The 26,269-nt window shown below is 43.1% G+C and overlaps 1 protein-coding gene across 1 annotated transcript in view; it reads right to left on the bottom strand.

The window, feature by feature from the left end:
• Nucleotides 1–12,482: 12,482 nt before the first annotated feature.
• Nucleotides 12,483–26,269, bottom strand: part of Klhl5 (kelch like family member 5) — a 51,198-nt gene continuing 37,411 nt past the window's right edge. The window contains exons 11-14 of the mRNA XM_051165003.1: nucleotides 19,944–19,993; nucleotides 18,708–18,807; nucleotides 14,370–14,597; nucleotides 12,483–12,668 (exon numbers count right to left, since the gene is read on the bottom strand). Coding sequence (XP_051020960.1) covers nucleotides 12,483–12,668; nucleotides 14,370–14,597; nucleotides 18,708–18,807; nucleotides 19,944–19,993 — 564 coding nt within the window. The remainder of the gene's footprint in view (nucleotides 12,669–14,369; nucleotides 14,598–18,707; nucleotides 18,808–19,943; nucleotides 19,994–26,269) is intronic.

Raw genomic sequence — 26,269 nt, 5'->3', positions numbered from 1 at the left:
GTAGTGTTGCAGTTACTGTATCTGTATGGCCTAGGAAGCCAGTAACTGATACAATGAGACTGAACTGTAATTTAAAGCTGCAAGCACTACACTGAGCAAAATCTAAACTGCTACTAATCTACTAGTAAACTAAAATAAACTAGTCTAATCCTCATAACCTACTGTATCCCAGTCACCTGCCAATCTGATCCTTCTAGGGCAGCTTCGCCTCACCAACTGTCCACGCTCAATTGTCAATTCCTGGCTCCTCCTCCTCTCCTGGAAGCCCCACCTTCCACTTCCTGTCCTTCTGCCCAGCTGATTGGCTAAACAGTCCTTTATTGACAACTGCTACATCCACTCAAGGCATTCCTCCACAGGTCTGGGTGGAAGTAGGAGTGGATGAGTGAAATGAGGGGCGGGGATGAGTGGAGTCGGGGGTGGGTGGGTGAGGTGGAGGTGGGTGGGTTATGCAAGCAGGCAGTTTAACAGAAGCTCAGATATAAGATAAGCAGTTAGCTGGAGGGAGGCAGGTGGGAGGCGGGTGGGATTCTGCACAAGCGATCAGTTTAACAGAAGCTAAAATAAGCTAGCGGGGCCTCAAGACCTCAGATTCCAAGAATAGACCTTGGTAATTTTCCACAGCGATTCTCATCAAGGAGATAAAATTCTAGTTAAGCCTAAAACGGTCTCAGCAAGAACACAAGATGGAGGGACCTCTGCACTGAGATGCCCTGTTACAATAGTAACAGGCTACAGAGGGAAAAGTACATAGTTGTATCACTAACTATAATAACAAAGCATTTGGCAAAATTTAACATATGTAAAATTCTCAAAAATCAACAACAGACAAAAGCAGAACAACAATAACAACAACAAAACTCAAACAATAACAAAAGTAAAAATAGAGGGGCCCTTCTCAATTGTAAACAGTATCGCCGAAAAGCCTGTGGCTGATGTTATCCTGGAAGCTAAGAAACATGGAAGTGCTCCCATTGGGAACAAGGCCAGGATGTCTTCTTTTGTGACTCTTTCTCAATTCTAGTTCTAGTTATTGCAGTAAGAAGAAACAAAGAAATATACTGATTGAGAAAGGAGGTGGGAAAACTGTTTGCTGATGATATGATTGAGTGTATAGAAAATCTGTAGAAAAAAGGGACAAAAGGCACCAGGAAGAGCTGATTATACCAAGGCTTCGGGATACAATCTTTTTTTTTTTTTCTTTTCTTTGAGACAGAGTTTCTCTGTGTAGCCTTGGCTGTCCTGGACTCGTTCTGAAGACCAGGCTGGCCTCGAACTCACAGCGATCTGCCTGCCTCTGACTCCTGAGTGCTGGGATTCAAGGCATGTGACACCACGCCAAGCTAAGACTCACATTATAGACTAGACTGGCCTCGAACCCAGCCTGCCTCTGGCTCCGAGTGCTGGGACTAAAGGGGGGTGCCACCATGCCCAGCTCGGGATACAATCTTGATTAGTTGATTTCCTCCACTTCAGTAATGAGCAGATTTGAAATAAAAGGACAGCGACATTTGTGTGATTGCCACCAAAGATGAAGTACCGCTGTGAGTCTAGCACCACATGTACGAGCTGTGTGTGGGGAACAGCGCAGAGCTGAGGAGATTACAGAACTCAGTGGGGAAGGGTCCTTGCTGCCAAGCCTTGACAACCTAATCTCCAGGAGCCCGCATAATGTCAACATAGCGGAAGGAGAGAACCAACCATACGTTGTTCTTGTCCTCCTCATATATGCAATGGCACATGTGTTCCAAGACACACAAATGAAATGAAAAAAAAAAATGGAACTGAAATTTCTTGAAAAGATATCAATCAGTACAAGGTGAGACAGCCCAAGTCCATGAATCATAAGATTCAGAATAGTAAGATGCCAGTTTTCCCCTAGTTTGATCTGTAGCTTTAACGGAATCACAATAAAGAGCCTATTCAGTTTATGGACAAATGGATTCTGAAGTTTATAGGGTGAAGCAGATGGCACAGAATAAACACCCCATCGTTAAAGGAGAGGGGGCAAGGGCACTGTGACTTAAGGCTTTATAGTAGTGTAAAACTACACGACCAAGAGAGCGTGGCAGGCCAGGTGAGCTGCCTCCAGCTGTGCAACTCCAGCTGTGCAAGCCTGACCACCTGGGTTCGGTCCCTGCAGTCGAAAGAGAGAACCACCTCCACACAATTGTTCTCTGGCCGCCATACATGTGCTGAAGCACATGCACACATGCACTAAAAATAGCAATGATTTCTTCAAGTATCTTCAGTTGGCTAACAAGATGCGTGGCTCAGTGGGTAAATACATTTTCTGCTGAGCCTGAAAACCCTACGTTCATGCTCAGATCCCACATGCTAGAAAGAGAGAGCTGCCTTCTTCATGTTGCCCTCTGACCTCCACATATATGCTCTGGCACACACCACCCCCAAGTACACACAAAGTAAATGTAAACAACTTTTTTTTCAAGTATCTTCAAGAGTGTGTGGTAAAGGTAATAGAATTGGTGGACCGTAACACATCCCAGGAAAGATCCAAATAGATTTAGTCAACTGATCTTTGACAAAGAGCAAGAGCAAGACATTATAGCAGCAGCTTTGTCTTTGCAATGCACGGGGCTAGAACTACCGTATGCCTACATGCGAGGAAATCTGAACAAAGCCCCTCACAAAATTACCTGAAGTCAACTGCAGACCAAATGAAAGAAACTAAAGTGTAAATAAGGGAGCATTGAAGAAAGTATAAGTTATCTTGGGTTTAACGATTACTGTTTTAGCTACAATACGAAAGACACAATTTATAGGAGAAACAACAGAGAAGCTGAACCTCATTCAGACCAAAGGCAGGGCCAGGACATGGCTCAGGGAGTGAGGCACCTGCTGCCAAGGCTGATGTTCTCAGTTCAGTTTTCAATCCTACATTGTGGAAAGAGAGAAAGCAGTCCTGCAAGGTGTCCTCTGACCTCCAAATGCATGCCTGTGCAAAAGACAAGCCTCACACAAGACCAATACAGAAAACAAAGTTTAAAACCAAACAAGAAAACAAACAACTTGATTTTAGAATGTGCAAAAGACATATCTGACCAAACTTCTAGCCAGACAGCTCTACAGATGACAGGTAAAGAACAAAAGTTCAGCATCAAGTGCAAGTTAGAACAAGCACTGCTGTCATATACCTACTGGAATGGCTGACACCCAGATTTTTGACAACACCAAATGCTGGTGGGTATGTGGAGCAACTGAAATTCTGGTTTGCTGATGGCAGGAATGAAGAGTGGTGGATTCTTTGTAGCATAGTTTGGCAATTTCCTACCAATATAAGTGTATTTTTGCCATATGACCCAGCACTTGTATTCCTTGTATCTACCTGAACAAAATGAAAACACACCATACAAAAACCCAGACACAGCTGAGCGGTGGTGGCGCATGCCTTTAATCCCAGCACTCGGGAGGCAGAGGCAGGTGGATCGTTGTAAGTTCGAGGCCAGCCTGGTCTACAAAGTGAGTCTAGGACAGCCAAGGCTACACAGAGAAACCCTGTCTCGAAAAACCAACACAACAACAACAAACCAAACAAACTCAGACACCAGTGTTTATAACAACTTTAGTCATAATTTTTAAAATTTAGAAGCAACCAAGATGTCTTTTAGTAGGTGAGCAAAAGAGTAATCCATGATATTGAGGATTAATACGTATTATTATAGCTCTGATCCTTGAAACATATGAAGAGAAAGAAACTACTCACAAGAAAAGACTGTATTGTCTGGCTATAGTGGCACACACCTTTAATCCCAGCACTTGGGAGGAAGGGGCAGGCAGAGCTCTGTGTTGGAGGCCAGCCTGGTCTACAAAGTGAGTACCAGCACAGCCAGGAACACACAGAGAAACCCTGACTTGAAAAAAAAAACCACACGAAAAGAGACATATTATAGAACTCAATTTATATCGCATATTTTCAATAGGCAATTCTGTAGACAGGAAAATCGTGGTGTGTGGGTGTTGTTGAGATGTGATAAAAATTTTAGAAAATTATATGGTGGTGATGGTTATACAATTATGTGACTATTGAGTATTGTACACTTCAAAATGGTAGATTTAGTGCTGCATAAATTTCTTCTGAAGTAATCTGTAAAAAACTGGCAGGTGAGCTTCATAAAACCTAAGGGAGAGAGTATTCTAAGATCTGAGCAGCAAACTTGGGTTTTCATTTGCAAAAATAAAAGTAATTAAATTAGTAGCACTCTTGCTTAGTAAAACCATAATTACTCTAGTTGCGATATTGTGCTAGAGAGTGTCCCTAATTTATGTTACTTAAAGACTATCAGTGGCAGTGGTGGACTGGGGGAGTGGCTCAGCAATTAAGAGCACCGACCGCTCTTCCAGAGGATCTGGGCTCAATGCACAGGTACCTACATGGCAACTCACAACCGTCAGTAACTACAATTGCATGGGATCAGACACCTGACCTCTGTGCACACCAGGCACACAGGTGGTGAATAGACAATGTATGCAGACAAAATACTCATACACACAAAATGAGGAGCAATGCACCACGCTTGGCTCAGCGCCAAGATTCACATATCATGATGGACATGTATAGTGCAGAAATAGTTCTCAAAAGAACCTGCCGAAGAGACGCATGCCACAGCAGAACCATCTGACATGGCTGAAGGGGAAAGGGAGGCTCTTCTCGTGAGGAAGACAGAAGCTCTAATGCGTGTGTCTAAAAACCACCAGTGAATCAGATGCTGAAATCACGGAGTCTGACAACAAAGACGCTGCTGCTAAAACTAATGCTGTTCAAAAGGATGGATGCAACTTAGCATAACAGTGCAAGGCTGCAAAATGTCCTCCATTGTCAGCCAAGAAGCACAGCACACATGCAGTAAGGCTAACACACCACACTTGCCACTAACAATCTATTATAGTTAGTGGTCTCTAATTAAGCCCAAAAAAGACATCCCAGCCATGCACACATGTCAGTGAGCAGATGCAGTGTGTTTATTTATAGCTAGCTGCTTTTGGGAAAGCTGGTAATGGGCACATTTAGATGACATTTATACAGTTATAAAAGTGAAGACTTGATTTTGGTCAGTCTTCAGATTTAGGGCTCTGGATAGCAAATGCTGAAGTAATAGGCTCCTTTTTACAATGTTGTGCTGACACTTAACATCAGGGCCATTGTAGCCTGGTAGGTTTTATTGTGTAGCCACGACTATACAGAGTTCTTCAGCAGATTATAAACAGAGAATCACATGTAATGACTTCATTCTGACATTAATAAATATAGTAGCTTTAAAGTTTTACCCTCAAGCCCTCAAATTGGCATCTGATAATTATTACAATACTGTGGTAGATGGACAATCAAGGAAAAGTGTAACATCATACCAAGAAATAAAAATATCCTAGAAATATTATAAAGATATGATATCCTTGCTATATGTTATATGTCCTATATTATAGAATAAATTTAAAATATTCCATTAATCCTATAAATATCCTATAAATAAATTTTCACAAACCGTTTTTTTTTTATTTTATTTATTTATTTTTGTTTTTTGTTTTTTTGAGTCAGGGTTTCTCTAGCTGTCCTGGAACTTTCTCTGTAGACCAGGCTGGCCTGGAACTCACAGAGACCCACCTGCCTCTGCCTCCCAAGTGCTAGGGTTAAAGGCATGCGCCACCCCCACCCAGCGTTGTATTTTATGTTTATGAGTATTTTGCTTATACACATATATACATACATGTATATACACATGCATGCATATATACATACATGTATATATATACACATGTATAAATACACACACATATAATTCTACTGGTATTTTGTGTTGAGAAATGTATGGGCCTGTATTTTAAAAATCAAATATGTATTATGGATTGTCTTTGTAATTGGCAATAGTTTAGGTGTGGTGGTAAGTGTTGGGTAGTTGTAGATAACTATGTGCATATATTGTGATGGTTTGAATGAGAATGCCCTGCCTCCATAAACTTAGATGTTTGAATACCTGGTCCCTGGCTGATGGAGCTGTGTGGTAGGAGGTATGGCTTTGCTGGAAGAAGTATACCATGGGGGTGGGCTTTGAGAGCCAAATGCCAGGTACCATTCCCAGTGTGCTCTCTGCTTCCTGTTTACAGTCAAGATGTGAGGTCTCAGCTCCTGGTCCAGTCACCATGCTTGCCTGTTGCCACACTTCCATGCCATATTGGTAAATGACTCTCATCCATCTGAAACCTTGAACCCACAATAAACCCTTCCATCTGTAAGCTTGCCTTGGTCATGGTGTTTTATCGCAGCAATAGAAAAGCAACTAGTACATTTACAAATGCGTAGTAAAACCTACATATGTGTGCTATGTCAAGGACTGTATGTATGTCGACAAGTTTAACATGGTTTTACATTTTACATGTAGGCAGCTTTGTACTGAGTTGTATATTTATTTATTTTTGTTTCTCGAGGCATGCTCATATGCATCCCAAGCTGGCTTTGGGTTGGCACATCTTGCCAGCTGAGAGTGACCTTGAACATCTCGATCCTCCTCCTCCTACCTCCCGAGTGTTGGGATTGTGGGTGTGGCACCGCACCTGATTTAAATCACATTTTAAAAACCATACTTTTCCCCTATATTTTTCAACATGCTTTTTCATATTATGTTTGGGGGACTCATTTATATTGTGATAAACCTTAGTAACTGCTAAAGGGATTCTGTGTGTGCTCATCACAGTTTACTATAAATTCTTCTTTGGATAGACATTCATTTTCTACCAAGGGCAGTATTATTATTATTATTATTATTATTATTATTATTATTATTATTATTATTTGTTTTGAGAACCCTGAAAGGCCTGAAAGTTGCCAGGCTGGCCTCAGTCTTTTATCAGCCTGCCTCTGCCTCCCAGTAACTGGAACTGCAGGCTTGAGCCACATGCCAGCTGAGCATGTGGCTTTTTTTATAGGTTCAGCACAGGAGATTGTTAGGAGTCGGGGTGCTAGAGCTGCTACCTGGCTTTGACTCTGGCTGCTGTTACTGTCCTTGGCAGCTGCGTCACTAGGAGAAAACAACATCCCCTCTCTGTGCTTCTGGTTGGTGGTCTATTCTCTTTCAATTGCGAGAGCGATGAGAGAAGCCAGACCTTCTAACAGGGTGGTTTATGAATTGCCTCTGAGCCTGCCAACAGTGAAACAAATAACTTCAATCTATTTAGTGTTCACTTACCAGGTTATGGTTCACAATAGAGAGTTTAAAAGTCTTCATAGTTGGGCGTGTGAATAAATCACAGGTCTGTCTTGAGTATCATTTGGGGCTGACACTCGCTGGCACTGAAAAGAATCTGCTAATTCAAGACTCCTAAAGATCTATTAGAGAAACCACGGGGCACAGTATTACCCACAGCTGGCAACTCACCATTTCATTTTCTGCAATTCATATTTAATGTCATTGGGTCCACCTGCTCTCGTGACTGACTAACCTAATGGAATAAGCATATTCGATTATGAGTTTATTACTGACGGTCCCTGGACCTAGGGCTGCATCACATTTACCACTCCAGTGAGTCTCAGGACCGATGTTGACAGGTCAGAATTCATTCCCCCACAGCAGCCTCCGCTTTGCCCCTAGGCGAAAACACAACCAACCAATTCTGCTGCACACCCGAGAGGGGACTCAACCATCACAGGCTGTCTCTTTGATCTGCTGTGTTCTACTTTAATTTCAGAGACTCAACCAGCAAGCAGAGGCTCCTCCACGCCCCCAGCAACTGAAGTGCTGTCTCATTAGAGTCAACTCTTCGGAAATGAGTTTTACTTTCAACTCTGAATCTAAAATGAACAATTTTTGAATGTTGAATTTTTTTTTTTTTTGACCCAAATATCTACCACCTGAACGTTGAACTTGTTCCTTGAGGCAGATCTGATCTATTCGTAGCAACTTGACAGGAGGGGTAGGAGGTGGAGGTCCACTGCTCCCCAGGGGAACCCACGGCTCTTGAGCAAGACTTCTTCGGGTCAGGAGAAAGAAAGATTCAGGTGGTAGCCTTTTTCCTGAGCGTGCCCTAGGCTGAGTAGCCCTTTCCCTTGCTTGTTTCAGAGCCTACAGTTGGGCTCTTCCTGGTGTCACATGGTAGTTATTTCAGGGAATAAAAACTTCCTGCCAATGTTACATAGAAAGAAGCCTCATAAGCAGGCAGAGAGAGGTGCTGTGCTCCACATAACAGCTGGTCCACAACTCCAGATCTCCCTCTGCCTTTCTCCCTAACCCTGATAACTAAACATAATGCCACTTAAAACTATTAACTGGTATTACGTACGATGGATTGGATCCTCTAAATAAAGTTGCATATTAATCATTAGGTCAATATTTTTGTCCAGTTCTATGCCAGCCATGACTTCAGTGCAGCCGTTTCTTCCTCTTCCTTATACTTCCCCCCACTTTTCCTTCTTGTCTTCCTGAATCGCACAGGGAACAAATGGTTTGACCTAGACTATGTGACATCTATTTCTGATTATTTATACCTTTTCCTTTCTAACGCAAACACATGTCTACATAGATGTGCATGCATACACACCCCCATAGGCCTCCTCCTCACCTCTATGCACAGGAATGTCAATCATCTGTTTCCATGGAAACCACCTTATTAGGCCCTCTGAAAGAAAGAAATGTTGAGTGTAGAATTATATGACCTAGCATTTCTATTCATAGATGCACACCCCGAGGAACTGAAAACAGGCACTCAGACAAATCCTAAAACAAAACAAAACAAAACTCACCACAGTAAAGCAAACACTCAGCCACATACATCACTCCTCTCCGGCGCTTTCTTCACTCACTGTGTCCCTGATAGCACTCCACGTCATTGTGCAGATTAGAAGTTGTTTCTTCTAAATGGGGACCAGGCATTCTGTTGCATCAATATGGCACAGCTTATGCATTTTCTGCTGATGGACACCAGGATTTCTTCTAGTGTGGGACTCTACTATGCTGTACTGCACTAAGCTGCTATGAACACTCCTCTATTAAGTTTTGTTTTGTTTTTGATACAGGGTCTCAAGCATCCCAGGCTGGCCTTGAACTCACTGTGCATCAAAGGATGACCACGAACTCTGATCATCCTGCCTCCACACCAGCTAAGCGTATGAGTTTTAATTATCCCATCCTTGCCAATACTTGGTCTTTTGAAAGTGTACCTATTTAGAGTGGTGGTTAATGTAAAAGTAAATTTATTCTCCTGGCTCTATTGTTATCTGGGAGACTAACTGCCTCCTTCTGCTGACCTAGGCCTAGTCCTGGAAGCTTCTAGCATCCATATAATCTAACCTAGGCCTAGAATGTTTTCAGCCTCTGAGACTTACTGCTTAATAAGCTCACCCTTACTTGTTCTTTCTGAGCTCTGGGCTGGCTGGGTCAACTCAGTTGCTCTGGCTCAATCTCTTCTCCCAGCTGACTTGTTTAATCTGGCTTCTCTCTTGCCTGAGAATTATTCTGCTTGGCCTCAGACTAACTCAGCAATCTGCTCAAACCTTTGGGCTCCTTCTCATTTTCCGGCTCATTCCGTCATCACCTGAGTTCTCTCTCTGCAACCCATCTCTCTATTACTGTCCTGGTAAAAACTGCCTCCTCTCTCTGTAAAACTGCCTCTTAAGTAGCTTCCCTTTCCTCTCTCTTCCTGTGAGAGTTGGACATATCCTATTCTGTCAAATCTCTGATTTGTCGCCTTTTCTGCCACTCAATTAGACATCACTTTCAAACATGGGCGCTTCCTTCTACAAACTAGCTTTTACTTTGTTTGGGACTAACGGCATGTGCCACCACACCTGGATCTAAGCTTTTCTTTACCTGATACTTGCTCTACACCAGGTTGGCCTTGAACTCAGATCTGTTTGCCTCTGTCTCCTGGATTAAAGGCGCGTTTGTATTCCAGCCGGATCACACAGACCTAGAAGGTCTTTGGATGGGATCTCTTGCCAGCTGGATCACATAGACCTAGAAGGTCTTTGGATGTGATTTCTTGTCAGAGCAGCTATGTTCTGAATTAACATTCCTCTACAAGTCAGCACCTTGCCAATAGACATAACTTGTATTTACCTAATAACAAATGATGTTGACCACCTTTGCATATTTTTTAAAATTTAGATTTATTTTATGTGTGTAAGTGTTTTACCTGAATGTATGTATGTTCACCACAAGTGTGCAGTGCCCTCAGAGGCCAGATTCAAATCCCCGGGAACTGGCGTTACAGGCTATTGTAAGCTGCCATGTGGGTGCTGGGAATGGACCCTCGGTCCTCTGGGAGAACAAGCGCTTTCCACCACTGAGCTATCTCTCAAGACCCACTTTGCATATTTTTATTGGCTATTTAGATACTCTTTCTAAAAACTTGTCTTCAAGTCTTTGTGCAGCTTTTAATTCGGTCATCACTCCTCTTTAAAATGGGCAGAGGTGCTTTCCCTGTGCTCGAATGGGGCAGTAGCTGTGGTCTGTTTATACTCTGATGGATTGAGGTATCAACTTCAATGGACAGAGAAAGCGACAAAAGTTTCATGTCTGGACACATGAGGGAAAAAAAAAAATGACGAAGCCCAGCATGTTTTGTCATAGGTTCCACGACTACCAGAAGGCTGTTTGTATTTTGAAGGATTTTACCTTCTAGAAAGAATTTCAGCAAATTCTTTTTACCTTGTTGATAATATCTAACACTCGGGATTTAAAAAAGAGCGGTAAGTGGCTTCTCAGATGCCTAAAATTTAGTAAGATAAAATTATTTGTGGTGAGGCATGTCTCATCTGGCCATCCCACCCCCATGGAAAAGCAGCAGAAACTTAATTTGCTGGAGCAGGTGGCCCCTGCTCTTCTCTTCCTACTCCCTAGTGAGCAGCTATAACTAGCCCTGGGTCACAAAGGCTGGCTGAGCCCATCTCTCCCCTGCTTTAGTGACGGCATGCTGGCAGCCTGACGTGGTATCCAACGGGAATAGTTACACTGCCAAAACTAGGAAACGTGTACTGGGATGGCTGTTTCTCCTTCAGACACTCCTAGTTGACAAAAATCAATCTTCAATCTCCTATTGGCTTAAGTAACAATGGGTGCAGGGCTAGGGGCTGTATCCCGGGAGAAAGTGGATCTTGGCACTGCTTTCAGATCGTCATTGCTCGGCCTGCCTGCGTCTCAGGGCAAAAGCAAAAGGGTAACTCCTTTTCTCTTTAAAACTTATTTTTTAGTTTTGGTTTTGTATTATGCTTTCCCTGGCACTCTGCGTGTCTCCACTTTCTCTAAAGCCCCGCCTCCCTCGCCTCACAACACCTATGCAGCTGCTGACATCTGTTTCTGAGCCTGCCTGACACAAAGACACTCTTCCACGGTCTTCTTTTCATTCATCCTCCCCGCTTTCTGTCAGCTGCTGAGATTCCTAGATTGCCTGCCTGAGGTTTTTCCCTCAATCTCTAATAAAATGGTCCCCAGGCTTTAAGAAGAAAAGGAAAAAGTGTCTTTAAAACTGGGTGTGGTCGTACATGTCTGTGACCTAAGGCCTCAAGAGGTGGAGGCAGAAGGATTAAAAAATTCAAGGACGTCCTCTCCCGCATAATTCATTTGGTGCCAAGCTGGGAAACAACAATAGAAAAAGTCTGAAAAATCAGGAGGACACAGAAGAGCGGGAAAGCAGAGCATATCTCCCAATATAAAATATTAGAAACTTGATATCATGTGGCGTTGATTGATAAGTAGTCAACCAAACATGCAAAAGGAAGTTTTATTAAACCACCGTGTAGAGTCATTTGACAAAATCCATTCCACTTTAAAATTGACACCTTCTAGATGTTCAACAATTATCCACTAACCTAAACAGAGCTAATTCCTGCAGGGCTTCAGTTCCCTATCAGTTTAGTGTGTGCTTTCTAAATGTTAACACTTTAAGATTGGGTGACTGGAGAGGACAGTCCTATTTAAACAGTGGGCAGTGCTCTCCCTGGGAAGGCCATCCTGGGTTATATTAAAAACCAAGTTGAGCAGGAGCCAGAACCCACAAGCCAATATGCAGGGACACGCCATGGTATGCAGAAATACCCTCACAGATGGGTCCAGAGCGGTTTCCATGGTGATTCTAACTCCAATCAAGCTGACCGTGAAGATTACTCATCATAGTCAAGGGCCATGGGTTTTGGTTATCTTGGTGTAAACAGTGGACAGTGTCTCTCACACCACACACAGAGGTAGGTAGGTAGGTAGATGATTTGTTAAAACAAATAGAATCACTGCCCTTTCTCCTAGGCTTTCAATAGTATCTCACTCAGCTGCACTTGGGCACTACTGATAATCTAATCTGTATGTTATTCTTGTCTTTATATCCAGTCTTTATTGTCTTCTGGCTGAGACTAGAAATGGACCCTTTTATCCTCTGCCAGGTGGAACAGTTAGGCATTATTAACAGAGGCCATTCGAGACATTGCGGAAGGAAGTGGAAAGCCAGTCTGTCACAGGTTCAGAATGTCCCTGCCAACACACAGGCTATTTATCAGGCTTGAGTGTGCAGTGGGAAGCCTTGAGGACAAAGCCCAGGGCTGCCATCACCGTCTGCAAAGGTCTGGGTTTCCCGAGCACAGCGTATTTCCACCTGGGATTCCCTGCAATGTGCCTGTGAGACTTGGAGCGAGAAGAATCGACCGACACATGGTGCCCACACAGCTTTCTGTGCTGTAATAAAAATTCTTTGTCTTTCACTCACAGTTATCTTCTGCCAGCATCCATTAAACAACAGGTTAATCTATCAGCTCAAATAGGGTGGAGCAAATCTCAGACTCTGATAACCAGCCAATGTGTTGGAAGTCCATTCTTCTGTGTGTGGTACAATCTCTGTAGCAAACAGTCCTGTTTGGCTAACTGTGGGCTTTAGAGGCCTGGTACATCACAGAGGCACAATTGCCCTCCTCCAATAACTCTACACTTGCCCTAGACTTGTACAGCAGATGCCACTCTTAAGTTACACTAAACTTCTAATAATAGATTCGAGACTTCTTCCTCGTGGCTCATCCCTCATTTTCATTCATTACCGCTCTACTCAGCAGCCCTGCTCTCTGCTCTATTAATAGCAACAGTGCTGCTCAGCACCATTAAGCACGGCAGCCCTTCTACAGTGCCCTTCTGTTGTCCTGTTACCATGGAAAGCATGTACACACACACACACACACACACACACACACACACACACACACACACACGAGAGAGGGGAGGAGAAGGAGGGAGGGAGGGAGGGGAGAAAGAAGGGAGGGAGGGAGAGATGAGGCGGGAGGGAGAGAGAGGGAGACAGACAGACTGTTCATGCACATAACAGGCCAAATTGTAGCCTGTTGCTACCAAGAAAAAGTAAAAGCTTAAACTGTCTCTCAGACGTGGCAAATCTACACATCACAACATCGGACTTGGACGTGAGTAAACAGGACAGTGTGAACTGACCACCACATAGCAATCTAAAACAGCCTTTTTTCTAAGCCGAGCTGGGCGGTGGTGGCACACACCTTTAATCCCAGCACTCGGGAGGCAGAGGCAGGTGGATCGCTGTGAGTTCGAGGCCAGCTTGGTCTACAAAGTGAGTCCAGGACAGCCAAGGATACACAGAGAAACCCTGTCTCAAAAACAAACAAACAAACCCCAAACAACTTTCTAAGCCCATGATACAAATCTGGGTTGTTTTAAAATCTGGCTCTACCATTTACTAGAGAGTTTATGTACCATTAAACAGGAATAACCCAATGTACTGTAAAGATTACTGAGATAGCCCATAAATGAAGTACTTATCACATAAGTAAGCTGACTTTGAATCCCTGCATTACAGAAAACAAATGCCACATGCATCTAAGATGATTAAATAAAACATGAATTTTAAAACTTACTCCTTGTAAATGCCCCACCAGCTAAGAGTCTGACTTCAACAGAACTTTATTCACAAAAAACTATATCCTCAAAACTATATTTCCCTAGTTAAGATGTGTTTTTATTTAGTTTGTTTTAAAATATGTAATTAAAATGTATCCCTTTCCTCTGTTCAATTTCTCCCAAGAGCCTCTCCCTGGCTCCCTTTCAAATTCCTGGCCTCTTATTCATTAATTATTAGTGTTCTGTATACGTAAATCTTTAGAGATATATAAATGCATTTGGCTTACTATCGCTTGTATGTATTTTTGTTTGTTTAGGGATGATCACTTGGGATTGGATACCCATTTAAGGTTCCCATTTTGGGGATAGATTAAAATTTCTCCTGCTATCAGGAGACATTAACTGTAGTTCTTCATCTATGGGCGGGGCACTGTGTGATTTCCCTCATCCACTCTGGCAGGTCACCCGCTGTTGTCTTGTTTAAGCTGTTGAGATTCTGCTGTTGTAGCTTCTGTGTCTTACCTTAATGATACAGTCTCGCAACTGACTTCCGGTCCTCCAGCTCTTACAACCTTTTGGCCCCCACTCCCATGACGTTCCCTGAGCCTTAAGTGTATGTGTTGTAGCTGCATCAGTTGTGTCCGCGCACCCCACAATCAGAGGTTTTCTGCCTTTTGATCTGTTGTGTCTCTGGGTGATGATTTGCTGCATAAAGACGATTCTTTGGTGAGGGTTGAGAGCCGCACCTGTCTAAGGGCATAGGGAGAAGAAGTGTGGAGATGTAATGAGGACTTAGGCTGGTGCAGGGAAGTGGCAGCAGCAGGCTCTCCTCTAGATCCATGCGCTCAGTAGCCACAGGTGATGTTAGGTTTACAGCACCAGGCGTGAGTTCCCTCCTGTTGATGAGGCCTTAGATCTAATTGGACAGCTGTTGGTCACTGCCATGACATAAGTGCTACCGCTGCACTTGAGGGTTATTTTGCCATGCTGACCGTGGTTGTTTCCTGGGGTCAAAGCTGGACAGGACTTTTGAATGCTTTCCCCTCCTGACAGCTTGTATAGCATCTCCTGGTATGAAAGCTAACCCCCAGGAAGGAGGCTTTTGGGTCACAGCAGCTTGATTCCTCTGAGTCCAGCATCTGAAGCATATGGTGCCTTCAGTAATAGGGATTTACCGTCAACTTCTGAGAGGAAACCAAAGGCAACAGCAATTGTTTTGGGAGTCCCTTGGACTTTCTTGACCAACGTCTTGAAATGAGGTGTTTTACATGCCTGATACTGTGGTTTTTGTTAGATACTCCATGGCTCTTCCAGGAACATTATCACCCCAAGTGGGTGATATTTCCTTTAAAAAATATATATATGTGTAATTTTAGATAAATATAAAATAATATGACTTTTTAAAAGACTTTTTCTTGTCTTGTTTTTCGAGACAGGGTTTCTCTGTGTAGCCTTGGTTGTCCTGGACTTGCTTTGTAGACCAGGCTGGCCTCGAACTCACAGTGATTAAAGGCTTGCGCCACCATGCCCGGCCTTTTCAGACTTTTAAAGCATCTTTAGTATTACTTACCACTCCTTTCTCCCTCTCCTTTTGTATTGATGCCCTGATTAATTTTATATAGGGTCTTGTGTAGCCCAGGCTGGCCTCCAATTCTTTACATAGCAAAGGATGACCTCGAACTCCTGACCTTCTGTCTGTACCTTCCAAGTGCTGGAGTTACAAGTGTGGTCCACTGTACTCTGTTCACACGGTGGTGAGGCTCCACTCAGGGTCTTCACGCTTGCTAGGCAGACATTATACCAACTGAGCCACATTCTCAGACCTAGAGTCCCGAGGGACTGGGCGTTTTTCTCTAACTTGAATCTTCAAAAAAGACTTTATCCACTCTGTCAAACTGCAGATTTAAAAATACAAATTGTAAGCTAGGTGCAATGGTGGGGCACATCTGTAATCCCAGCACTCTGGGAAGGAGAGGCAAGCAGATCTCTGTGAATTCGAGGCCCACTTGGCCTACAAAGTGAGCCCAGGACAGCCAGGGCTGCACAGAGAAACCCTGTCTTGAAACAAACAAACAAACAAACAAACAAACAAACCAAACCACCACCACCAACAACAAATTTTAAATATATCCTAGTTCCAATAATAACTTGCTGTTTTTTACTATGTTCTCTCTCAGTAGTCTGGCTGGCTTCAGTTCTGACCCATCTGTCTCAGCCTCTAACGTGCTGGGATCATAGGCATTCACCACCATGCCCAGCTCTTTAGCTCAGCGTTTAAAGTGCAGTGTAATTTATGGAAAAGAGAAGAGTAAGCTAACTAGCATTAGCTACACAGAATCGTGAGCTCGCATGATTTGTGTGTGTCCTGACAATGACGATACATGGCTTACCCTCACCTTGGGAGGTCACATGCTTAGAGGCTGATGTTCTCCAGCCTGTCTCCTGGGAGGTCAACAAAACCCAAGGGCAAGTTTGTAGGTTTGGCAAATGGTCTGGGGCAAAGCAGCTCAGTGTTCTGCTGGTTGTTCTAGTGTCTTCTGTTGCTTAGATGTTTATACTCCTAATCCTTTGACCATCCTTTGATGCTTCAAAGAAAACATATTTTGGGTTTTTTTAAAAAATGTTTTTATTTTTCAAGGCAGGGTTTCTCTGAGTAGCCCTGGCTTTGTACTTTAGATTGTGACAAGTATCTTCTTAGGGAGTGTTTAGAAATGTATCTTTTTTACTATATAAAAATTCTGCTGTCTTGTACAGGTCATCACAGATGCTGTGGGTTCACGAGCTGCAGTGTTTGTGTCGTGCTTGAAGACAGTGTTCCTTAATACTTCCCTTCTGGCTTTTATATTATTATTATTTTTAAAAATATATATGCATGAGTATATATATTGTGTGTGCTCACGCATATGTGCACATATGCATGCCCCAGTGCACACAGTGTAGAGGTAAGGGGACAAATTTGGGGAGTTGGTTCTCTTCTTCCACAATGTGAGGTCTGGGGACCAAACTCAGGTCCTCAGTTTTGCTGGCAAGCACATTTACCCGCCGAGCCACCTCACCGTGCCCCTCTTATACCCTTTCTATTCCCTCTTCTACAATGTACGCTGAACCTTGGAGGGGTGATGCAAATATCCCATTTAGGTCTGAGCATTCAACAGTCACTTATTCTCAGTGATGAGTCTCTAGAGTAACTATTCCCCACTGCAAAAATATAGCTTCTCTGGCCAAAGCCAAGAGCAGCACTGACCTCTGAGCATTAGCAGCCATGTAGATGGTAGTGTGTGACAGGCACAGCACCCACTTAGCAAAATAGCAGTAGAGTTCTCACTAGGGCTTCTGACACGCCCAGCCGTGCCCTTCGATGAGGTATACAACCGTGTCAGGCGTGGGTTCCCTCTCCTGGAGCAGCCTTTAAACCCACCTGAGAGAAGCTGTTGCTCCTTAGCAGCCACCCTATGTAGTCTATTGCTCTCACAGGCACATCCTGTCTGGCTCGCTAGCAGTGCAGGCTCCACAGCTGCATGGACCCTTGATGACTTTGCTCCCCAGCAGCCCACACACCACCTCTCAGCCTGTGCAAGCTGGCCAGCTGGGAGGAAGCTTCCAGCTCAGCTCCATTTCTCTCCTGTAAGCACTATTTCTTATTTTAACTATTCCAGGTTCCGTGTGTAACACATTAACTCCCCCACCACTGAAATACTGAGTGAAATGTCACCACATTTGAAGATGTGTGAGGAAAGAAAGCAGACCTGTGCCAAGACTCCTGTTGAAGGTGGTCCCTATGGCTTTTCCAATAGGTTGAGAGGAAGAGCAGACAGGCTGTGAAAGTGGGGGGCCTGTTTGCAGTTTGCATCAGGCAGTTACTGCACTCATCTGTAGGCCTCCATACATTTTGGAATCATGGCATGGTGGTATACATTTTTGATTCTAGCACTCAGGAGGCAGAGGTAGGCAGATCTTTGACTTATAGGGCAGCCAGGGATACACAGTGAGACTACTGCGACAGTTTTGGTTTTGTTTCTTTTTCTTTCTTCTCTTTTCTTTCTTTCTTTCTTTCTCTCTTTCCTTTTCTTTAAAAAAAAAAGACTGCTAGCCTTAGTTTTACTTTAAAAAGATTTTTTTATTTCAAATTATGTATATATATACATATACACACATGTGGAGTATGTGTGTGTGTGTGTGTGTGTGTGTGTTTAGGGTGTACATGCTTGTGAATACGGGTGCCTACAGAGGCTGGAAGAGGGCTCAGGAGCCTCTGGAGCCTCTGGAGCTGGAGTTACAGTGGTTGTGAGCCACTGATGTGGGTGCTGGGAACCGAACTCAGTCCTTCTACAAGAGCAGCATATGCGCTTAGCCACAAAGCCGTCTCTTCAGCTCCTTATCTCAATTTTAAACAATAACTGCAGATTTGTTTAACAACATGTTGGTCTATAAGATTACCAATGAGCTGACAGCCCCCCCCCCCCTTCCTCTGCATGTGTCCGCTGCTGCCGGACCCTGAATGCTCCTTACTTTCTGATGCTGTTCTGGCCGACTCATCCGTCCCAGCCGTCTCCTAGCCCACCTCCATCCCCAGCACAGGAAGAGTCAGTCCTCAGGTGTTCTCTCCTAGTTATCCTTGCGCTCCACTACCCTAGGTGTGATTCAGCCCAAACATCAAATCTCCTTCATATTTACATCCATACAAAGTGAGTAAGGGCCACTTATCAGACGGCATAACAGGTACATACTAACTGTACATATATTATAAATATAAATATATAAATACACGCTAAATAAAAAATAAGGATAAATCATACTCCAGTAAGCTCTGAAGGAACTTTGCTTCATGATCTATTTGTGTGTAAGACACACGCCTCCTACCTTTTTACTCAGCGTCCTACTGATGAGGTTTCCGAGGTCAAGGAGTCTCTGTTGGATTAATTCCTTCCCTTGTGTCCTCTGCAGCTTCTCTCCTGCGATCCTGATACAGAATCAAGTAAGTAGGTCAGCTTTGCCAAACCTATTAGTGACATTTTCTCCCTGACATTCTCATGCGACACAGCTATTCCTGTCGCTGCCCAGAGCCGGCTTTCTGCTTGCCAGTTTCTCCCTAACCTCCTCACTCCAGCTGCCAAGGAGCCCGGATGTGGCTGTCCACAAAACCGACTCCACCCACACCTTTGTTAAACTCAGCTTAGCTTATATTTACAAAAGTGGTGCAACTTTAAAGGAATCTACTTAGAAATTTTAGTTGAGACCTTAATTTCGAACAGTTCCTTAGTTAAATTCTTTTTCTTAAACTCGTTATTGACTCTTTGTGAGTTTCCCATCATGCTCCTCGGTCCCCATCATCTTCCCGTCCCCTCACTGTTGATCTGCATAATGACCAGTGCTGGGAAGCGTCTTTTCATGTTTGTCATTTGTATTGCTTCACTAGAAAGGTCTATTAAGTCCTTTGCTGTCTAAATTCCTTTTATAGTCCAGAATTCTAGTCCCTTACTAGATATATAATATGCAACTATTTTCTCCCATTTTGAGTCGTTTTTGTTTTGTTTTGTTTTTGTTTTTTGTTTTGTTTTTACTTTGTATAATTCTGGGCATGTCTGAGCTAGACATCGGGTGTTTTTCTCTCTGCCCTATTGACTTGAGGTCTCTCACTTGGCTGGAAGCCTGAGCCAGAACTCTTGGGATCTGCCTGTATCTGCTCCCTGGCACTGGGATACGGCCCTGCTTATGTAAACATGGCTCTTGGAGATTCAAACTTAGGTCCTCAGGGACAAGCAGCAGCAAGCACCCTTAGCTTATGCTTCCCCGCTGAGCCACCTCTCAAGTCCCTTCATTTATTTATTTATTTTGGTCTTTTCCTTGCCTTTCTTTTTTTTTCTTAAGACAGGACAGCGTCTCATTATGTAGACTAGGTTGGCCTCACACTCAGAGATCCACTTGCCTGAGTTGGGTTTGAAGGTGCGCACCACCACACCTGTTCTGCCTTCTTTCTTTTCCTCCCTCCCTCTCTCTCCTTCCTTTTTAGAGACAGGGTTTCACTGTGTTAGCCTTGGCTGTCCTGGACTCGCTTTGTAGACCAGGCTGGCCTCAAACTCACAGAGATCTACATACCTTTGCCTTCCGGAGTGCTGTGTGCCGCTGCGCCTGGCTACCGTCACTTCCTGGATAGGCCAACAGGTTTGATGTCCAGCTTATTTTTATTTTTTGTAGTTTTAGTGTTATGCAGGAAACCATGCCTGAGTTCAAAGTCACCAAGATATATCTGTTTTCTTCTCAGTGCTGTGGTTTCAGCTTCTGTATTCAGGTCTTTGATCAACTTTGTATTAACTTTGCACACAGTGTGAGGGCTGGACTCTCTTCTTCTCCATGAGGATATTTTTCCTAAATGGTTTGGCATCCTTGCTGGAAATCAGCAAGTCTAACGCACTTTTCAGAGTCATTTCTGGACTCTCTACTCTTTCCTCTCAGGCTGCAGGCTTACTTATGTATCTGTACCACAGTGTTGTGATTAATGGAGCTTTGAAAAAAAAAAAAAAAAAAAAGAAATTGGAAAATCTGACTCCTTTCTCACTTCCCTGTTATTAGAGACACAGTCTTATTGGTCATTTTTGGGTCTCTTACAATTCCATATACATTTTAGGATTAACTTTCTCCATCCAGCAGAATTGTCTGTGGTCTTGGTAGGGAGTGTACCGGCTCTCTAGACCGTGAGGCTGCTGTCATCTAAACACTTGTTTTCCAACCTGTGAACACCAGATGCCTTTCACGTATCTACGGCTTCTCTATTTCAGCCATGCACTTACCGTCTACGCATACCACCTCCTGAGGAAATGCGTTTTTCATTTTCCACATCTTACAAAAGGCATTGCTTCCTGAAATTTATCCCACTTTTCTTTGTTAGTGTACAGAATCATAACTGACTTTGTGAGATCTTACATAGAGCAATGTTACTGAATTTTTTTCATTTATTTATTTATTTATTTATTTATTTATTTATTTTTTGAGACAAGGTCTGTGTAGCCCTGGCTGTTCTGGACTCGCTTTGTAGACCAGGCTGGCCTCGAACTCACAGCGATCCACCTGCCTCTGCCTCCCAAGTGCCGGGATTAAAGGCGTGCGCCATCACGTCCAGCTTCCATTACTGGAATTTTAAGTTAGCTTGTTTTTGTTTTGGTGTGGATTCTTTAGACTTTTTTTGTTTGTTTTTGGAGACAAGGTCTCTCTGTGTAGTCCTGGCTGTGCTGGATTTGATTTGTAGACCAGGCTGGCCTCGAACTCACAGAGATCTACCTGCTTCTGCCTTCTTGAGTGCAGGATTAAGGGTGTGCACCACCACGCCTGGCGTTCTTTAGACTTTAAAATGAAGAGGTTAATATTGTCTGAATATAGTTTTACTTCCGTGTTTTTAACCTGAATTCCCTATTTCTTTCTCTTTTCCTGACTTCTCTGGTTACAACTCTAGTTCAGTGTTGAACAGCACCAGCCAAGAGGCTAATCTTGAGCACAGAGGTGCCCATCTCACTCTTGCATTACTGTTCTGTTGGCTGGGGACTTTCAGAAAAGCCTGTTATCAGGTTAAGGGGATTCTCCTCTTTCTACTCTTTTCTTTTTCTAACCACAAAAGGCGGCTGGCTGTTATAAATACTTTAAAAATCAATTTAATAATTTCTTGAAAGACACTTATGGTATATACTCATGTATAAGTGGCTATTAGCCATATAATACAAGACAACCATACTACAACCCACAGACTTAAGCTAAACAAATAACAAGGAGGACCCTAGGGAGGATGCAGAATTCTCATTCAGAAGGGAAAATAGAAAGACTCCACCCAGCAGGGGATGGAAACAGATGCTGAGGCTCACAGCCAAACTCTGGGTGGAGCACAAGGAGTCTCATGGAAGAGCTGGGGGATAGAATGACCAGGAGGGGACAGGAGCTCCACAGGGAGACCAAGGGAGCCAACAAATCTGCACCAACCAAGCACCACGCACGGAGAGGACCTAGACCCCCTGCTTGGATGTGTAGTCAATAGGCAGCTCAGTGTCCACATGGGTCCCCTAATGTGGGGAGCAGGGGCTGCCTCTGCACGGACTCTGGTGCCTGGTGATCATTTCCCCCTGGCGGGCAGCCTTGCCATGCCACAGAGAAAGAGGATGCAGGCAGTCCTGATGAGACTTGATAGACTGGGGTCAGATAGTAGGGGAAGAGGGCTCCCTCTTTCTGGGGAAGTAGTGGGGAAGGGGGGTGGGTAGGGCCGGGAGGAGACAAGGGAGGGAACTACACCAGGATGTAAAGCGAGTAGATTAAAATGAGTAAATGAATAAATAATTTTTTTTTCTTCTCTTTCATTCTACTACCATAGAAGATGATATTGTTTTCTTAAGACTTTTTTGATTATTGACTTGAGCTCTTTACTTGTTACAGTTCTGTACAGATTTTTCACTTTTTAAGTCAGGTTTGTTATTTTGTTTTTGTTTTTGTTTTTTGTTTGTTTGTTTGTTTTTTCCCCCCAGATAGGGTTTCTCTGTGTAGAAAAGCCCTGGCTGTCCTGGACTAGCTTTGAACTCAGGGAGATCTGCCTGCCTCTGCCTCCAAGTGCTGGGATTAAAGGTGTGTGCCACCATGCCCAGCTAAGCCAGTTTTTATAATTTGTGTGTAACTAGGAATTTGTTCATCTTATCTAGGTTATAACATTTGTTGGAGTTAATGCTTATTTTTAATGCATTTCTTTACAGTTTACTCAAGTAATGCAATTTAATATTTAAGATATTTGAGATATTTTACACATTTACTTTCCTACAGTAAAAATGTATATATAATTCTATGAGTGATTTAAACAAACTTTTCTTTAAATATTAAGGAACCCAATGGGCATGGAGGCACACCCCTTTAATCCCAGTACTTGGGAGGCAGAAGCAGGCAGATCTCTGTGAGTTCAAGGGCAGCCTGATCTACAGAGCAAGTTCCAAGACATCCAGGGCTACACAGAGAAACCCTGTCTCAAAACCAAAGCAAAACAAACCCCCAAACCCAACTAAAACAAAAGGTATCCTAATATTAAATAAGAATATACTACCATAACATTGTACTTAAAAAGGTGGGGCTTTAGTTTATCTCCATTTCATAGTAAGGTAATGGCTTCTCCCTTAAAGAGAATGTCACACAATATTGCTGCCAGGGCATGTTACAGGCAATGAACAGTTCACAGAGACTATTAACATTCACATATGTAATTAGAGTTTACAAATGTACAAAATTTTGAGTAACAAACACTTTGAACTTATTTTTCAAATGTTCAGTTAACACATCCCCCCACACTGTTTCTTTTTGATTACAAAGAAGCACAAAGGGTTCCTAACTGTGTCAAAATGCTAGGAGCAAGGCAGCGGGCAGAAGGTAGGGACAGCCAAATGATTGTGTCAGCATCAAAGAGACAAAATCAAATAGTCTTTTATAATATACAGGAAAATAAATCCACATAATTACATACTAGTTAGGTGGAAGAACATTATAAAGGACACAGTATTTATTTTCTCTACATCACCTTGCATATCTTAATGTAAAGCATTCTGCTTTAGTTTCAGTGACATTCTACCATAGTTCTTCATGGATCTAGATGGAATGGAATGGCTATTTACGTAGGACCCAGAGATCCTATCAAGTTTTTATTTGGTCAATCTTATTTTTAATGTCTTAAGTGTTTATCTTTATTCTTGGGTTAAAACAATTTTAGTAATAAAATTCATAACTAGAGCATACATAGTATCATGTACCTGAAAAATCTAGACAGTACAGTCTTTATTACGTCATTAAAATAGTGGTTTGATTAAAGGATAGAAAGTATGGAAGCTCATGTATGACAAACTTATAAAATAACATTTTAGAAGTTGGTATGCTTGTACTGTAATAACTGGACCACGTGAGTAAAAGGTGCCTGACTAAAAATAGGTGAAATTCCCAGTAAGTGCTTGATTGTTCTGGCGGGAGAGCACTTGTGCTCATATTGCATATGAAGAAGGTATGGTTCCAGTCCACCAGCTGTAGCTCTGATTTACTAACGAGTGGAGTGTCTCAACCTGGTATATCCATTCTTTCCCCCACTGTTTCAACATCTTCACTTTGAAATACAGCACTTTGTGCCTAGGAATGTGGCATTGCACACTCACTAAAAATGAATCCAGGGGTGGGACTGTCCTTATATTACAGAGGGAGAGGGCATCCTCATCAAGTAGGATGTCATATCTTCACAGTCACGACACATGCGCCAGCTCTTCCTAGGCACAGCGGAGCAACCTGAAAGGGATAAGAGACACGGGTGTTGGGTGTGGAGGAAGATAATGTCCCCTAGAGTACTGTGTGAAAGGTGAGCGGTGTGACAACCAGCTAGACAGTCAGCTTAGAGGAGGCAACCGCCTCCTGCCTTGGCACAATGCTGCAGTGGGCTGGGCAGTGGCTTTAGACTGTTTCATCTCATTTCAGCCCCTCTATAGATGCCTTTTTATCCGTTTGTTAACATAGTATAGCGAAAGCAGTTATTTTTCAGGCATAGGCATGACAGGTTTAAGCTCACATTTCTAGGTGCTTAAAACAACATCGGTAGCGGCGTCTGGGGAGATAGCCGTGCAGCTGCAGATACTGGCTTATAGTAAAGACAACTAGGCTCCTTCTTGCTTATGATCAAATCTGTTTCTCATGCATTGGGCTACGCCCTGCTTATAACCTTAACTACAGACGGTTCTGTACTGCCTGTTCCAGGAAATGACAACTGTGCCTCTGTTTCAGGAGGCTGTTATGACCACCTTGTTAATGACCACCTTGCAGCCATGTCTTTGCTTCAGGAGGTTGTCATGACAACTTGTTCTGCTGACGTTCTGCTTCTGTGACCCCATCTGCTTGCTTGTCGAATCCCCCACATCTGAGCTATAAAAACCCTGTCTTCCCCATGGCCAAGGCTGACCTGTTGGACACTGCCCATACACATGAATAAAAAAAGCTTGCTTTAAATAAGTTGGCCATGATTTGGGTCTTTCTCCTCAATCTGTGGGATTAACTCTTCCCACTTCCACCTTCCACTGAGTCATTTCACTTACTGAAGAAATAAGATTGAAGTCACATAATTGAAACCCCATTATTCTATGCTTTTCTTTTTCAAACTTAAGCTCTTTTTAAGTACTTACTGTTATCCTTTCCCTTAGCTTCTTTGCAGTTAATCTTCATGATTAATTTTACTGGATTTTAGAATCAAGTAGGAAAATGTGTCTGTGAGGGCATTTCTAGAGACTTAATTAGGAGGGAAGACTCGCCCACCTAAATGTGGGTGGGTTTATTTCATAGTAGGGCACTGTGGTGTTTTGAATAAGAATGGTCCCCATAGGCTCATATATGTTTGGTCCCCAGTTGAGAAGCCTGTTTGGAAGGATTAGGAGATGTGGCCTTGTTGGAATGGGTGTGGTCTTGTTGAAGGAAGTAAGTCACTAGAAATGGGCTTTGAGGCTTTAAAAGCACGCACCAGGCCCACTCTCTCTGTGTCTGTCTGTCTGCTGCCTACGCATCAGGATGTAAAGCTCTTAGCTCCGGGGCCATGCTTCCTGACACACTAACAATGGACTAACCTGAAACTGTAAGCCAGCCCAGTTAAATGCTTCCTTTTATAAGTGGTCATGGTGTCTTTTTACAGCAATAGATCACTGACTAAGACAGGCGTCAATACTTAACGTTCTATACCTCCTGCCCTCAGACACAATGTGACCAGCTGCCTAATGCTTCTGTCACTGTGCTTTCCCCAATGGATGGGGCCTTTCCAGAGAGAGATGTGGCTAGCTAGAAGTCTCTTGCTAATGAGCTTGCCACGCTGAGGGTCCTACTTGCTAATGTAGCTCGGGTTTATCATGTTTATTAGGTTATAATCAGAAATTTAGTATGCTCCCAAATATTGAGTATTTAAAAATTATTATTCATATATAGGCAAACGGTTCAAATATTCCTGAACTACTATACTATCATGGCTTATTTTCTACCTTTGGTACAGCCCTCCTGTGGTCCTGTCAGCTCTACTACTGCAGGAAATTTTATCAAACAAACGGTGGCTAACAATTTATCTAAATATTAATTTATACTTCAAAGGAATTTGGATTTTGTTATAAAATCAGACACTGCATCTTGTTTTCTTCCATATTTAGCCGAAAGGCAACTTTATTGCCTTAAAAAGGACTAATTTTTATTTTATTAGGCATATGAATGTTTGCCTGCATGTATGTATATGTATCATGTGTGTGCAGCGTGCCCATAGAGTCCAAAAGAGGGCATCAGATCCTCTGGAACTGGAATTGGAGGATGTTGTGAGCTGGCATGCACATGCTGAGAACAGACTTGGGTCCTCTGCAAGAGCAGCAAGTGCTCTTCACAGCCGAGCCGTCTCTCAGCCCCCACATTTG

Source organism: Acomys russatus, chromosome 22, assembly GCF_903995435.1.
Source record: "Acomys russatus chromosome 22, mAcoRus1.1, whole genome shotgun sequence".
NCBI lineage: Eukaryota > Metazoa > Chordata > Mammalia > Rodentia > Muridae > Acomys > Acomys russatus.
Note: the sequence above shows the minus strand (reverse complement) of the source record. Positions and strands in the feature narration are given on the sequence as shown.